The sequence below is a fragment of the Lycorma delicatula genome, chromosome 1, assembly GCF_047948215.1.
Source record: "Lycorma delicatula isolate Av1 chromosome 1, ASM4794821v1, whole genome shotgun sequence".
Taxonomy (NCBI): Eukaryota; Metazoa; Arthropoda; class Insecta; order Hemiptera; family Fulgoridae; genus Lycorma; species Lycorma delicatula.
This window is the reverse complement of record NC_134455.1, coordinates 200,224,504-200,242,833: the sequence shown is the minus strand read 5'-3', so window position 1 is coordinate 200,242,833 and position 18,330 is coordinate 200,224,504. Positions and strand designations below refer to the sequence as shown.

At 29.4% G+C, this 18,330-nt stretch overlaps 1 protein-coding gene across 7 annotated transcripts in view; it reads left to right on the top strand.

Annotated features, from left to right (window-relative positions):
• Window positions 1-18,330, top strand: part of Hrb27C (Heterogeneous nuclear ribonucleoprotein at 27C) — a 167,750-nt gene that overhangs the window by 40,637 nt on the left and 108,783 nt on the right. For all 7 annotated transcript variants that reach the window (XR_012756985.1, XM_075370489.1, XM_075370499.1 and 4 more), the window contains 2 exons: window positions 6,664-6,830; window positions 8,340-8,526. Coding sequence is in view for 6 of the 7 variants with exons in the window: in XM_075370489.1 (XP_075226604.1) it covers window positions 6,664-6,830; window positions 8,340-8,526 (354 nt within the window). In the remaining variant the exon portion in view is untranslated. The remainder of the gene's footprint in view (window positions 1-6,663; window positions 6,831-8,339; window positions 8,527-18,330) is intronic.

Below are 18,330 nucleotides of genomic sequence, written 5' to 3'. Positions count from 1 at the left end.
GTGAAGAGTTCTGTCTGAACATGTGCAAGGCAATGAATGGTCCACATATTGAATTGGATTAAACAAAAAAAATAAAAAATTAAGACTTTACCCTTTCAGAATATAAACTCATGTAAGTAATACTTTGAATATAATGATATTTAAATAATACTTGCAACCAATGAGGTTTTTTTTTAAATAAACACCCTGTGTATATTAGGTTGTCTGTATTGAGCCTCTAGGAGCCAAAATTGAGAATACATTTAAAACATTGAGATCATATCTGCACCATCATTTTATGAACTGCCATTTTTTCAACACCACCATAATCCTGTCACTATAGAACTTCTTTGGTTTCTGGTCAAAAAATTAACATTATTTTCACATGCTTTTTATGAAACTTGAAACAGCATTCAGGGAGTTCTGCAGAGACTGAAACAAATTATAGTCTTGACTATGCTAAGTTTGGGCTATATGGTGGATACAGTAAAACCTTCCAGTTCTCTTAATTTCTGACAGGTTGTTAAAGATGTGGTGGTCGGGCGTGTCAGCGTGTATGACACCCTTTATGTTGACTAATTCAGACAAGTTTGTTTTGAATTGCCAGGAGCAATTGCGATAATTATCTCTTGATAGTACATGTCTGAGTCTTACTGTTGGCTGCAGCACCTTGTGTTGCGTGATGCCTTCCACCAATCCCACAGCATAACTTTCCTGGGCATCAGTGTGGGCTTTGTCATAGGCTACTATGGAGTTTTTCGTCGCTTTCACCAAAATCTTTTTCACACATTGTTGTCGTAGGTTATCCACTTTGTCGCTTATGATAATCGCTTCAGAAATTGCTTGATTTTGTTAAGTTTTGGTAGTGATTCACTAACACTTAATTCAGTCGAGTAATCTTTTCTTAGTCAGATCATGTGACACCCAAAAGTCATGCTTCTTTTTGTATCCAGCACAAAAAATGCACGAAAAGGCTTTTTTGTACACAAAAGGCTCTCTTGTCTTTTTACACTACTTAAAAGACCTTGAATAACCCAGTTTTTTAGGTGTAATAACATGTAAAAAATAAACATTCAGCCTACACTACTTTAATGTTGGATAGTTTACTCTGGATGTGAACATGTAAATGCAAATGTGGTTTTTTTGTGTTGCTTTTCTAGCCGTCTTTGTCATCCCTTATTTGTAATTTTTCTATTTTTAAGAAGAAATAAAGATAAAAATGTTAAGCTTTGATTTTATTAAAGTTCACTTTATAAAGATTGAAAAAGAAAGAGATGGGCAAAACATTTTCCATGGTTATAAACAACGTAATGCCGATTGTGTTTAACGTCAAAATTCATATTATCTGTTCGTATTAATATAAGATGGAAAGTTCTGGGCCTTGCACAGAGATGGTGTTTGTACATTTAACTGTAATGGCATTGCATGATTCCATTCTTCATTAGTTTATATAAGAATTTCAAGTCTCTGCATCACGTATAGTATTTACAGTTAATTAAATTGGAGACCTGGGGTATTTTTTGGAAAATGGGAAATGTGGATTTTCATGCAGTGATTAAATACTTTTTATTTGAAAGGCTTATTTGCAAATGTCTGGGTCACACAGTTTGAAATGGGCTAAACACACACTAGCGATGGATCGCTTAGTGAATACCTTTCTGAAGTAACCACAGAAGTGATAGAAAAAATGATAGATTCATTTTGGCTAGCGATTTGAACAATTTAGCTTGAATGAAATTTGGCAATCAACAAACTGTGTGCTAGATAGGTGCCACATGCCACATTTGCTCACACCCAACCAAAAGCAACCGAAAAAATATTTCAAGAGATTGCATTGAGCTCTTTTGGTGCAATCTAAAGAAATCTTACATTGATTTATGACATTAATGAGACTTGAGTTCATCACTACACTCCCAAGACAAAGCAGGAGTCAAAACAATGGGTTGAAAAAGGTCAGTGTACTCTAAAATAGAAGCAAAAATGACAATTGTATTTGGCAAAAAAGTGCTTTTTCATCAAGACCTGCCCCCAGTTCACACTTAAGTCATTGTAATGGCAAAAATCAATCTACTATAATTTGAATTGCTCCTAACCCTGTGTATTCACCTGAGCCGACTCTAGTGACAGTGACTTGTTTCCTAACCTAAAAAAAATTGCTTGGAGGGAAGGGAATTTAGATAAATCAACATACTGAACTGGTGTAGTTGCTCTGTGGAATGCTGGTCCAAATATACCTTAATGGTATTTTGATACCATTCTAGAAAATTGAGAAAATTGTTTTCTTATCCAGACATGAAACTTTTCATTCTGCTCATGTGTATCTGTTCATTTGTTTTATCTATTTTTCTCAAATTTACTTTTTCCTGAGCAGTTATAAATGTACTCTTCATTCTGTTGTGACTCAGAGAATTTTTACATAATTGGTTACTAATAGGTAAAACTCTTCTCTCTTCCTTGTCTTTTTAAGCCCATTTGAATCTGTCAAATTAGCAAAGTTAATGTTGAAAAGGTTAATTATGTTCAGGGTTCAGGTAAATGTATCTTTTATGTTCATGTGCTGCAGACACTTGAAATGATCTTATGTAGATGAATTTAGAAAAGGAATCTGTATACAGCAAGTTTTTCCTCATATTTTTAATGTGGTTGCTACTTTTCAACTTTCAAAGGCTACATTCAGCAAATACCAATCTTTTTTGCCTTTTGCTTTCAAGTTTATTTTCCCCTTTTCTCTTCAGTAACATGTCTTTCCCTCTGCACTATTAGTTTTAATGAGTTAGTAAAGTTACAAAAGAATGAAGACTATATTAAAATTTTTATAGAAAATGTAAACAATGGAAGAGAAAGGACAATGCAACTGGAAAGAAAAATTGCAGTTGTGCCTTCATTATACTACTACATTTTAGTATTTACTAGAAAATTGAGACAAAAAAGTGGTTCTCAATAAAAATTACATGAACTAATTTAAATAAAAAATAATTTTGTCATTGCTTTGCGAAGAAATATGTATATTATGTAATCTATCCTTGTTAACTTCAGAAGATACATCTTGCATTCTCAATCTGAAAGTTTTTTTTGCTCTTCTGAAGTTTACTTGTACAAATAAACAATATTCCTATAATACAGTAGTAATTCATCCTGTTTGTTAAACATTCCCTGTTTAGTATAAAATGTTTTGGAATATTTTTTTCTGATTTTTCCATACTTACTGTATATTTTCTGCTATATGCTTGTGTGTCTTGATCTGGTTCTAATTCATCATATGAGAATAAGAAACCAACATGCCTGCAGTTTTCTACTTCACTTTAGTTTAAAATATATGTTAGATCTTATGTTGTCATCTGTATCCAAAAGAATCATGTAAAATACGGGTTGTTAAAATATTTTGTGTCATAAGAAAATCGTAGTCAATCATCTATTATAAACTTTTGACAAACCTTGAATGGTAATAGTAGGCTTTGCGCAACATAAATTTTCACCATCTTATATTGTAGCTTTTGTATAATGTAATGAAATGGACTTTGTAAAGAACACTAATATTATTGAGTTGGAAATAACAACGTATGGTCTTGTATGACATTTGGAAATACATTTTCTTTGTGTGCTTGATATGGAAGAAATGAATTCAACATTTTTTGGAAATGAAATTTTGTAGAAAGTATTAAGCAATCCAGGATTTCAGATATATTTTAGAATTCAGATATTTTCAGAGAGTTGAGATTTTCAGAACGTACTTGTTCTGTAAGTAGTGTTTCTATACTGCTTTTACAAACATATTCTCATTTATACTGATTGTTTTTCCCCATTGCAATATGTGGCGGAAATAAAAGGTAATAATTTCCCTTTTTTCTGTGTTAGTGGAAGTGTATGTTCAAAAATATTCATCTTTAAATAATCTTACCTGCAGGTTCTTCTTAGAATGCTTTAGAATACTTATTAAAACCTAAGGCAATGGCTGATCTAAATATTAGAATTAAGTGCTTTTTATTTTATATATTCATTTAATCAGTTGAAGTATATGTAATTTGACAATCTATAATGCTATCTATCAAATATTATATTACATTTATTTGGAAATAATATATATTTCAACAATTTTCAACCATAACACTAGTTTGAATTTTGAAATTTTGTCAGATTTTTTAAAAACATGTTGTACATCTATTTTTAGTGCTGATTCCAAAAATAATATTCATTTTTATCTATCATGTCAGGATTTTTTTTAACAACAGGATTATTTTCGTGATTACTTTGGAAAAATAATTAGTACATTTAAATGTCATTAAATGTAGAGATATTTCTCTTACAGATATTGTTACTACAAGTTACTGTTAAATGTTGTTAAAAATTGTCTTAATATTTTGAGAACAGTGAAACAAAAAAAGGTTATTAATTTACAAATTTTCTTTGAGTGACTTGCTTCCTTGCTGCTTTTTCTGTACTGTCCTTACGTAACATCCTGCAATAGTCAGCCATCATTATTTCATTCAGTTTTCTTTGGTACCACTTTTTATATCTGGATTTAACCATTCACCTTGATCTTCAGTAAAATGCCCAAGATTTTCTGGAGTCTGTGTGAGTGCAGAAAGTGAATTTTAACACTCATTCTACAACCAAGCTTCTTGAAGTTTTCCAGTATTCTGTCAACAATTTCCTTATTTATAATTGGGATCCTTTTCCCCCCAGAAAATTCTCAGTAACTGATCTGAAGGAAATCCTGGCAGCTTTTTCTCTTTCATTGTATTTTGAAAATTTTTGTCCTTCAAAATTTGCAGATTTGAGATCCAACAGAAATTGCAGCTTTCAATTTCTCTTGTGTGATGAATGGAAATTTCATTGATAGATATTGAAAGCAGGTCCTATCTTGTTGTAGAGGTGTTACAAACTGCTTTACTAAGCCCAATTTTATGTTTAATGGTGGAAGTAACACTTTTTTGTCATCTGAGTGATTGTACCAAATATTCTTGCTACCAAGCAGTAGTTGCTTTCTTCTCTCTGGCCAAACTCTCACATTCCAATGTCTTTTCTTTGCTTGACCATCCCACTTGCATAAAAAGCAAGGCATCTTTGTATATTCACCTTGTTGACCTAATAGTATTCTGTTACTTTTAAGTTACCACAGATAAACAGATTTTCTCATATAAAATATTTTCTCCCAATATATTCATAGTTTGAATATTTTGAACTTCTTTTCAATGAATCAAAAAGCCTCCATTGAATAGGATCATGTTCACTTCCATAGAACAGCATTAACTTGTTTATGTCACTGCAGTAAACCAAGGAACCATTATGTGAGAAAAAAGGAATTAGTTCTTTTCTCTGTTTGTACCATGGAAAATGTGTACCTGGTGCTAAAAGATGTTACTAGATTTTTGAATTCAGCTTAAGAAAGTAGTTTTTGGGGTAAGGTTTTCATCAGGTTTGTATTAATCTGATTCGGTTTCAACATAATCTTCAGCTTTGCTCTCTGAATCAGCTGGAAGAAGAGGGTAAGACAAGTCTTCTCCATATGCAGTCAGCCTATTAGCTGAATGTTGGGATACACAATTTTTTTAATTGCAACCCTTAACATCAACTAAACAAGCCCTAACAGCCCTAAAGGTGGTCGTTCACACCATATGTATGCTGTTGACCATAGGAATGGCAAGCAGCATACATGAGTTTTTACCTTCAGTCCATAACCTACATTTTTCTACACAATACTGGCAAACCTTTTTTGGTGTCCACAGTTTGTCCTGGTCAAAGTTTCACTCTGACCAGAACCTTTGAAATAAGTATAACATGCTTATTTCACAGTTCTTCTTTAATGACTATGTAATTTCCACAGACGTAAGAAAAAACATTGGGGTTGTTCTTGCACTTAAATGTAAACATTATTTAAAATATAAAAGACACCAGTAAAAATTAAGATCTGCCTGTCTGTAACTGCACTCAAAATAGGCTAATTAAAAAATAAGTCTTGTTTAGTGCTTTGTTTAGTTAATTTTCTAGCAGAAAAACTTTACTGTTGAATTGGCCAACTGAACAGTGATTGGAAAATGAAAGACCACCATCACGTTTACTCTAATTATGTGGTGACTGATTAAGCTTCAGAATTGTTTGTAAAGTAGAAGCACTACTAGTGCAGAAATAATAAAGTTGCGTGTGTAGTTGATCACCCCTTGGAAGCTTATTTCTTTGACATGGTCATTCAGCTAACTGACCGACTCTGAGATTGACTAATGGATATGTTAACTAATTGGTATGTAAATGAGGTATTAACTGTATTGCTCTAAATCTTCTTTGTGATACTTTTTTACTTGATAAGAAAGCAGACTTTGGGGGGTGAAATATTTATTTTTAAGTCAATAATTAAGAAATGTACCTTTACAAACAAACAGCCATTGAATATATATTTATTTCCACTTCATGAATTATCTTTAGTAAAAATTTAAATTAAATTTTATGGATTAATGTCATCCTATTTCTAAAATTTATTATTTTATTACCAGGTATTCTTAAAATCCATGATTTATCACATTACGAATATGATAAACTGTTTTTTTAATGCAGAAGAAATACTTGCAAAGCAAAAATGAGTAGTTGGTAAATTCGTATTTGTAATGATAATTTTCTCCCCATAAAATGTAATAAGAGTGTGTTAGTAATTGTACATTGAAAGTACTTAATTCTTTTCTTTGCTTGCAGAAAATTTGCAACGGTACTTTAGCAGATATGGTGATGTAATTGATTGTGTGGTAATGAAGAACAGCGAGAGTGGAAGATCAAGGGGCTTTGGATTTGTTACATTTTCTGATCCTGCTAATGTTGCATTAGTACTTCAAAATGGACCCCACCAGCTTGATGGTCGTACTGTAAGTAATTTTTTACTTATTTTAATTTTGTATGTTAATTCAGTTAATGTTCTTTGTCAAGTTATTTTGCAATTTTATTTTTTTCTTTAATGCAGATAGAGAATTAATTTTTAATGTTTTTTTTTTCTTCGTACTTTGAATGGAAAAAAGTTTAGATTTTATTAAATTATAGGTACTAGAGGATAAAATTTACTGTATTGTTTTCTCTGTGTGCAACATGAATTTATATGTAAAAAAAGAACTGCCATATTTACAGGAGTCAGTAATAGATTATGGTTATTCTCTGAAGAGTATTTCAAAATTAATAGTGCATGTGTAACATTCTCTTCAATTTATTTGAAATGATTTAAAATTTTTAATATATATATTTTTTTTAACCAAAATACAGCGTTGGTAAACTTGAATTATTATTTTTTTTAATAAAAGTAAACACTAACCATATGATCACAAATATTGTTTAACTTGCTAATTACTTGGTGAAAGATTCATTGACTCAGTCAAAATATATTTTTAAGGTTATATATATTAATGAAAGACCAGCAGAGTTTTGTAGTTAATGATGAAATAATAAATGAATAAATCAAATAATAATAATAATGATAAATAATAATGATGAATAAATCATCATTAGCCTTTTCATCTTTTTTACAGCTTAGTAGCAATTTAAACATGTAATTAAAAATAATAAAAAAAAATATAAGTATTAGTAAAGTTGACATTTTCTTAGTGTTACTAATAAAGAGATGATAATTTACTTCATTAATTAGCAATTTTTATATTTTTCTGGAAATCATATTGTAAAACCAGTTTTTAGATCCTGAAAAATAAACTTACATTATCTTACAGGTTAGCATTTGCTCACTAGGAATACATTTTACCAAAATATTTTGTTAAAATATTTATAATTATAAGATATCTGATCTTTGTGGCGGAGAGGTAATGTTGGTTTTCCATCCAAAGGGTCCCCCATGTTCTTCTAATCATGGTTAGGCATGGTATTTTTCATATGCTACAAAATTTCCATTTCATAAGCCCATGCACAAGCTTCAAGTTTATATGGTGAATTGAAATAAAACAGGGTATGAAAAATACTAAACCTGACTGATAAAGAGTTTTATGGAAGAAAAATTAACACTCCTATGTGATTCAGTTTAGTTAACTGGTAACTAGAGGGAGCTAATTTAGCTAATCTTTGGATTATCTTATATTTCAAAGATGTTATCCATGTCATGAAAAATTAGACTGATGAAGTCCAAAGTTTGATTTGTTATAGCCGTATTTTATGATTATCCTTAACTATATTGAAACATTACAGAGATCAGTCTATAATTATCATTGAAGAGTTTGTAACAATTTTTGGTTACCAAGTTGTTAAATCATGTTAAATATTTTCTTAAGTTTACTAATAAAATTATCAAGTCCAGAAATAACATTTTAACTTCAGTGCCTCTATTTGTTGAATAAATTTCTCCTGATTTACCATACATTTTTTGTAAATTTTATTTGTAGATTGATCCTAAGCCATGCAATCCTAGGACGTTACAGAAGCCAAAGAGAAGTAGCAGTTACCCTAAAGTATTTCTTGGTGGGCTGCCATCTAATGTTACTGAAACAGATTTAAGAACATATTTTATGAGATTTGGAAAGGTTATGGAAGTTGTCATTATGTATGACCAAGAAAAGAAAAAATCTAGAGGTAAGTGAGAACATCTATTTTTATAGGTATAAAGTGGATTGCAAGTTGTTTATTAGTATTACTTTAAAAAATATTATTTTTTTACTTTTCAACCATAAGTCTGTGTTTATGTCCAACTATGATGTAATTTGCTGTTGTATTATGCTTGTATACTACTGGATTCAGATCACCCTGTGATTATGAAATAATCTGTAAAGAAGTATTATGCTAGTTGCAGCTTATTACCAGTCAGATATAATGTACATAATTTTTAATAGACATGAAAATAAACCTCTTGCACTTTATCAGATACAGAAAAGTATTCAATATTCTTATCTGCAGATAAGAATCTGACAATCAAGATTTTTTATTAAATGTTACGCATTATCTTGAGATATTTGCTATTTTCTTATTGGGGTGAATTTTACAACTTCAACTGGTAAGAACATGCATTATTCTTTTTTTAGTTAGCTACTCATTTGTGTTGCTTTGCTACTCTTCACATTGATATAAAAGTGAACCATGTGAGTAAAAAAAAGTTTTTATTTACTGCAATTATATATTATTGAACAACATTGCTAAAAGTCTATAGTGACATGCAAATAAGAGTAATTGTGTATTATGCAAAAGTAAAATTTATAATAAAATAAAAGTTACTTAACTTATGGTTAAATATCTAGTCAGTTGTTTAACTAAGGAGTTGCAGAATGTGATTTTCATTTTCTGTAATAATTGTGATATTCAGGAAAGTATGTCTTGATTGAATGAGCTACTTTGGTTTTTAAATATATAATAATTTAAAAAATATGCATGACATTTTCTGAGTACTGCTATAATTATTGCTGTACTGCATTCTACAAATTATAAAACCTAGTTGTGAGTCAATCTACAAACCACATTGTCTGCCATTATGAATTCCATAATATTTTAATGGGAGTAAGTACCCATTTTTGTCTTTTCCTGATATGCCTATGGGATTTTCTACCTGCTGGATAAATTATAAACATTAAAAATAATGCTTGTTTTTTCTACATTTGTTTACATGTACCACTTTACAAGTTTTCTGTGTTAATTTTCAGAAGAGGTGACTTCATATTTTTATGCAAAAGTTCAATAATATTTTCAACATTAAATTCATGTGAATTCCACTCATAGAAACATTCAAACTTGTTCTCTGTGAATGTATTATTCAAGTCACCTTTTCCTACTTTCTCTACTTTTAATAGAATTTGTACTTTGTACTTGTAACAGAATAATCACCAGATGCAATTTTCTTCCTTTCCTTATACTGATAGAAACTAATATAAAAACTAAAAAATCGGATCAAGAAATACATAAATCAATTTAAACATGGTTACTGCTGATATATTAATAAATTATTAAATTGTGGATTTGCACTTTTTAATAAATACTTAATACTAATTTTCTTCCCTCAGCAAGCAGTGGCATGACCAAAGCAGTCTGCCATATTCTTAAAAATAAAGTTTTTCTGGTAACCTGAAGACCCCAAATAATTAAAAAAGTAATATATGTATTTCTAAAAAAAATATAAAGTACAAGAATTGAAATATAGAATGAAATAATTTTGATAAAAACAAGAATATTTATTCAGATATTAAATGTGCTGGTCCCTTGTCAGTGTGGGAAGCATCTGTATAATATAAATTGCAGTTACACATTTATTTTATCACTACAGTAACATAATTAGGCCTAAACAAATATCACTAATAAAAAATTATTAGATATGAAACAAAATAATAGAAGCAGCGTTAATTCTTAATATATCCATAACTAATAAAACATTTGTTAAAAAGAGCAACATAACATGATATACCTCTAACAGTCTTGTTCCATTTGTAGTTTTTAGTTTCAAAAATTATTCAGTTATGTTTCATACCGCAATATTCAGTACTTTCTTTGACTGTGTAACCTTATTTAACTTCTTAATTATAAATGCTCCCCTAAACATATGATTACACAACATGTAATATTTCTGGCAGTTAATAATATAATTATCCCAACTATCTACTTATTTGTTTTAACTTTAATATAAACAATTAATTTTCTAAAGTCAATTCCTTTGGGAATCATATTCTTCTGTACTAAAAAAATTGTATTGTATCTGATCAACCTAAGTACACAGTATAATAAATAGTACAGTATAAGTAGTACAATTTTGTTTCATAAATTACTCGCATCATCAGTTACGTATATTTACAAATATTCATATCAAATTGCATATTAAAAAATCACAATTAAAATCATTTTATATTGAAATTAAAATTAAAAAAAAAGTTTAATTGAAATTAAAATTAAAAATTGCATGTATAGAATAATTGCATGCCTAATTGAATAATGTGTAAGTGTTATCCTACTTTATTTATTCATTAATTCTGTACTTAGGTTGAACAGATAAATAAAAACAATTATACAAATGTTAAGTTTATTAAAATTAATTATTTTTAAACAATTAATTTATCATTTATTTAACTGTTAATTATTTATTTATACACTCCCAACCCAGTTCTGTAAATAAAATGTAATGTGATTTTATCAGCAATCTTGAGCTTCCAAGAGCTAACTTTCAATTCAATGTGTTCACAAAGTATTTACACACTCACTCACACCCGTACTACATCATAGTCATATTAAACACATGTTGTTTGTTTTTTATCCCTTTCCTCTTTCCCTTACCTTCTACTTTTCTTTTCTCTCTTCTTCCTCCCCCTTTTTCTTTCTTTCAAAAACCTATAACTAAATTTAACCATCCATCCTCTAGACTTTCTTGCGTTACAAATATATTCAACATACCATAACTTCCAAATCTTTACCATTCATATAATTAATAACCTCATTCACATTCAACACATTTACACCAAACCTAATATATCTTAAAATTTGTAAAGGTTCTCAAAAAATGAGCTGCAGATTCAAGTTCATGTAGGTTACACACTGAATACAAGTGCCTCCCTTCTTCCTTTTGCAGAGCATTGTTTTAAGTTATGTTGTTGCCCTTTCTAACTAAAAGTTATACCGTTAATACATTAAGTGCCTTGTCTGACTGTCGTTTAGAAAGTTTAATAAGTAACTGATCGAACCAGTGCCTCAAAAATTAATGGTTTCCATAGCAGTGATTTGTATCGCTTAAAAAATCATCTTTTCACACATTTCAGTAACGAATGTCTAGCAGAAGTAAACTGTTATCTAGTACAATAACCAATTCATTCTGTGACTCATGTTTCATGAGATATTTGATATTATTTTTTGTCTTACATTTAGCTGTCCTTTCTGTCCAGTGATAATGCTTTCATTATTTTTTATTTATTTATAAAATAAGTTTTTTAATAATTTATTTCAAGTGTATACATAGAAATGTAAATATAATTATTATGACACCCCTATAGGTGTCATAATTGTTTATTAACAATTATTAAAATCAAGAAAAAAATTATAGAAAAAAATAACTTAATAAACAATACATTTAAAAAATACAGTACTCGTAAAATATGTCTCATAAAATTTTAGTAATCGTTATGGTTAAAAACAAATAATCAGAATATAATGTTGAAATAATAAAAAATGATGTTTTTCTAATACTAATCATGTTTCCTGAAATTTTTTTGGAATTTTTAGCTTTTGCATAACTTCTTTTTTGGCCTTACTGTAGCAGATCTTAGAGTTTCTCCTAATGCTTCTTTTTTTCCCAGCATCTATACATACATTATTCAGTTACTCTTTTTGATTTTCTCTTTGGTACACTGATCCTTACTGTGTTTCAAGGAGGTCATAAACAAGTTTTTGCATCATTCATTAGTTCCTTGGTTGTCTTTTGTAGGCTTGGCAAGCGTTAATTATTGCAGTGCCAAGAAGAAGGTCTTTAGCGAATTTGTGGTATCACCTGATACTACTAATTAACTGCAGAATTATAAGAAATCATCTGATCTGCAATGTGGATGCCCATTTTCATTTTATTGTTATTCACTTACTATTAGAAGTTTTAGTAGTACCTTTCATCTGTTTTCCCTTCATCAGTTTTCATTTCATCAGTTTTTTAGAAAGCATCTACACTTATAGTTTGTCCAACCACTTCGAAATGATTTTGTCTCCATTTTTCAAGTGCGACTATTTTAAAGGTCTGCTGGAAGGAAGGTTCTTTCTGTTTTTGTGGAGTGTTCTGACCAAATGATTTTTTTTGTAGCATTATTGTGGCCAGTTTCAGTGGCATGTAATAATTGTCCGCAAACCAGGTATTTGCAGAATTAGTATAATTTTTCATCAGTTCTAACAGAACTGATGTTGCAAGCAAGAATTTTCTTATTGTTTGTATCTCTTTACCCCTATAAATTTTCATAGAGTTTGTCCCATCATAAATTTTAAAAACTTTAGTTACATATGGATGAGCTTTGTTAGGTGCATATAGTAGGTATATGTATATATGTATTAGGTATGTATTGAAAGTTTCCTCTAAAAGGTGTCATACTTTCTTCATTACTCTTTAGAGAAATAAATTTTTTCATTCAGAATTTTTTTACTAAAGGAGCAATTTTTTAACTTTCTCATCATTTACAAGTTCATTTTCATCATTAAAATGCAAAAATTGCTAAAGCAGTTGAAAAAGATTTCTGCTCGTAGCTCATTCAACAATATTGTTTTTGCACATTCGCTTTTTTTTACCAGTAATCACTGTAGTCCCATCCAGATCACAGTACCAATAAATTTTTTAATTTCACCTGGATTTATAGGTGTAAACTTCTTCAAATGGCTGCTTTGATGTACGCAAGTTTTATTAATGATATAATTAGCATTTTTATTCGTTTCACATAGTATCAAATTACTTCATATGTTTAGAATTTAAAAAAAAAATAATTTGTTTAGAATTGAAAGTTAAAAAGTAATTTTGGAGTAGTGTAAAATTGAATTTGTCATTTTTTCATCCCAATCCAGTTGAGGTTTGCGATGACTCGTTCAGGATGTACTTCTTCATTATCATTATCTTCTGAATTTGCTTCATCGCTGTCATATTCAGAATCTGAGCTGGTGTATTCAAGTTAACTGCTGCTTAGAAGAAAATCTGGGTGTGCCTGTATCATCAGATACAGACACAGACATGTTTTGTTCGTCACTAAATAATACAACAATCAACTAATCGAAATAATACAACTAATCTAAAGTAAACCAAACACTGGAGCTAGCTCTTCTGACACTAAAAAATATTGTTACAAAAGATATAAATGTAAAAGAATAGCAAACAAAAAATATAGTAAAACCAGAAAATCAGACCTACACTAAGAATTCAACTTTTTTAATAGTTTTAGTTGAAAGTTACATATTAAAATTTTAACAAAATATAATGGGCTTACAAGCAGTCTATGAAAAGACATTCATACAGAAGGCAAAAGAAAAACTGCATGGTACTTCACGTGATAATATATAACTACTCCCCTAAATTCCAAATCAGACTTTTATTCAAAATATCCAGCTCGTTCCCTTTCAATCCACTTCCATGTGCTTCTCCTTAATCCTTACCAAAAAAATCCCTCCATTCCTTTTTATTGTTAGATAAGTGACAATCATATTCTTTTGCCAGTTCTTGATACTGCTTAAACCAACCCACGTCTTTCATTACAGTAAATGCAGCTAATTTTTTTTGGCAATTTATGATCTGGTAATTCAAAAACTTTGAGTAGTTAAATATGCAAGCTTAAAAAAAAAATTAAGAGTAAATCCACATCAGTTTCAAAATTTATACAGTAATTGGGCACACTAAAAGGCATTCCCAGGGTTTTTTTTAATGGGAAATCACTGGAACACTTAAAATCTTCTGTATTCAGATAACTCTACACTTGAGTCCCACATGCCAGTATTGACAATGTTATACACTACAGACAGTGTTATGTACTACAGACAATATTATACACTGCCCACTTGGCAGACCCTGAGATCTTATTTTGGAACACAAAAATATACCGCAAATGATTGTTACCATTTTAGATGTTGAAACTATCCATTGCATGAGTTCACAGTTACACCTAAATATTTATTCTTATTAACTAACTAACCTATGTGTTCATTAGCCCATTTCCACTGTTCATTTTTTACTGTACTTTTTCACTTCTAAATACCATGCTTTTGTACTTGATTAAATTTACCCTTAACCACCATGTATCACAATACTGCTACAAATTATCAATTGCATATTGCAGAGTTTCCAAACTAGATGTTAAAAGCACATTATTGTTTACATACAGTAACAGCTGGACTAATCTGATTTGCTCCCCATATCATTCCCTAATTTCTCATGGAGATAATATACAGCAAAAAGCAAAGGAGGTGTCAAGACAGTTTTGTTTGATCTGTTTTGAATTCATGTGAGAGACCCCTCATTGATGGGTTGTTGTACCTTTGTAAAGATGTGTAAACACATTAATGAACTTAAATGATAATCTTATACTATACAACTGTAAAATCTACAGAAAATTACGCTTTTTATCTTTATTTTAAAGCTTAAATTTCAAGTGCTTACTAAATTAAAAATATTGCCCGTAGTTAAACAATCCTTTTGAAACTATGTCTGATATTCATTTAACCTTTTTTTCAAAGATATCCTCCCTGTTCTAGACTATTTAATAAAATTCATGTAAATAATTTTGCGATCTAATCAATAAATGAAATGCCCCTATAATTCTTTACCACCAACTTAAGTTAAGGAAATAGCGTTCTTGAAGGATTCTGGCTCCTTTCTGTAATTATATGTATTATTAAAAAACCTAACAATTAAATTCAGGTACTCTGTAGATGCTGCTCTATAAAACTTTACAAAATTAGATCCAGTCCTGGGGCTTTATTAACATGTTTTTTCTTAAAAACCAGTTTAGTTCATAAAGATGTGTATCACTATCCAACGAACACTCAGCATAGTAAGGGGCTGAATAGAGTATTGTTTCATGTTTTGCATTTAAGTTTAAGTAAACTTTGAAGATAACCCACCCATTGTTACATTATTATTTTTGGATCACATTTAAATTTATTTAAAAAATTCTAGCTCACTCCCATAATTCTTTTTGTGTATCCCTTACATTCTTAAATTTTTTATCATTGAAGTAGTTTTCCTTTTTTGTTTCTTTATAATTTCTATGCATACACAAATATTAATTACTCACTTCAATTCTTTTTATACAGTTTTAGCAATTTAAACACTTTAAAAGATCACCTGCTTAGAGATTTTTCTGTTACAGTATTATGAACACGACTTAATTTATCATTCTACTTTACTAACATTATATATTGAGTTCTTAAGTAAAGCACTTCATTGTTTATTTCCAAAGGGAGATCTGTATTTATACATTAATGCATAACTTTACTTAAAAATCTGCCTCCACATTAAGACTTGTTCTCAGTTTAGACCAAATAGGTTGTTCACAGTCTACCATGTAATGGCATGTGATCAGACAACAACTCTGTTCAGACAATTTTTCTTTCATAATGATTTTATTAAATCCAAACCTTCCTAAAAAAAGCAATCAAGAAGAGATAACTGTTTACTTCCGATGCAAGTAAATTCATCCTTTTCATTGCTTTCTATTCACCTGTGAATTATAAATTATGAAATAAGTTTAACACAGATCTCCCCAAACTTGACTTGTTTTGAGGATCTGAATGGACAGTATCCCTAAAAAAATTCCCTTAGCTTGAGAAAATAATGATTCACTCTACAATACTAAACACCTCTCTCACACACACCAACCACCACCAATAAATATGCAAACACAAATTGAAATTTTAATTATAATTGTACCTTCTATAATATTTAATGGAATACTGTCTAAGACTAATTAATAACCTATTTCCAAACCATATTGATTTTCTAACTGCTGGTTCCCAACTCTATATATATGTATATATATTCACAAAAAAAATTTGAATACGTTCACATTATCACTAAGCACATGTTTCAACAAGACCTAAAATATAATCCTTAAGAAAATTAAAGAAATTAAAATGCTTACCTTTAAAACTGGCTATATTATATAGTACACAATACTTATCTACCCATGGATCCTTTAGGTCAGTCTGACAGATGCCATTGTGTTCTAATAACTCTGATAGTTCATGTATTCCATCCTCACATTCTGATATGTAGTTTCAATCTTCTATTGAAAATATTTACCTTTCCAATTTATTTACCTTATTTTCTTATATAATAAAAACCTTCATTATTTCTAACACCTTTTATTTCTTAGTTTGGCTGTCAATTAATCTTGTAGTTCCTGAGTAGCCGCTGTGTCAGTTCATTACACATTCCATCCACTTTTAGTATATGCACATTTTTAAAGATAAAATTGACTGGGATATGTGCAGTCTCTAGCTCATCTTTACAATGATATGCACAATTTACTCAGTTTTTGCTACTTATTCCCAGCAAATTTTTTTTTAAAAAAGCTACGATAGAGTTCTTCACGTGCAAGACCCTTAATGAAATGTTATTTCATCTATTTTGACTTGCTAAATTGTGTGTATTGTACTACGTGATTCTGTATTTTAGACCACTTGCTTCATCTTTTAGTGCTTGGTTTTCCTCATGTAAAGAATTGTTATAATTAAATCAAAATCTTTAGTTGCTAATATTGCTAACTTTCTATCAAGCAGGCCTTTGATTTCTTTTAAAGACACAACCCTCTTTATTGACATTTCAAGTTGATCATTTTTTTTATTTTTTAAACACTTCTTTTTGGTGAAAAATAATCCTTAATACTTATATTAGACATTTGACTGTTTATTATTTCTCAGTTTTTGTTAATTAAAAAAATATAAAACTATGTTCTTTATTCATTCTGATAACTAATCTGGTTCTAAAGCTAAGTCTTTGATTTGCTGGGAAGTTAGGTTTTTAAAAGTATTGAACTTGTGTTTTAGGGTAATTGGTCATATTATTTGAATTACAATAATATTAATTTATCTTAAAAATGATCTTGAGCTGTAGTGAAAATAGGATATAAATTATATTCTAGATTGAAACATTTTGGTCTTAAGCTAATTGGTTAATGATCATTTTACTTTCCAAGAATGTATCTGTAATTATTACAAGTTCTACATACATAAGAGCTAAATATTTATATATTTAATTATAAATATACGAGTTTAAAATAACTTTCAAATAACAGCAGTTGTTGCCCATAAAATATATTATCTGAATGATAATATATTTTTAATTTTTAATATTTCCTGACAAAAAACATTTTGGTGAAAAAAACATTTTGGTCTTAAGCTAACTTATTGGTTAATGATCATTTTACTTTCCAAGAATGTATCTGTAATTATTACAAGTTCTACATACATAAGAGCTAAATATATATATATTTAATTATAAATATACGAGTTTAAAATAACTTTCAAATAACAGCAGTTGTTGCCCATAAAATATATTATCTGAATGATAATATTTGTAATTTTTAATATTTCCTGACAAAAAGAGATTTCAGTACTGTTCATTAATTAGATGGCCTTCAGTGAGATTTTCAGTATTTAGTAGGTCTGTTTTAGTTATTTATATGAACTGAGTAACTGTACTGACTCAATCTGATACCGAATTTCAACTCATGAATTAAAATTATGAATTAGAAATGTCAGTAGTGAAAAAACCTGATTCTTCTAAAGTCTTAAACTTTCTTTTAGGTGTATTAGGAAGTCTGCATCTTACATATTTTCTATATTATGTTGACATTGTTATATTTTTTAACGCTTGTGTGTGTACATAAAAAAGGAATGTCTATGAATTTGTATTCATTTTTTCATTGAGCACCAGATTTCTAAAAATAACAATTTTCT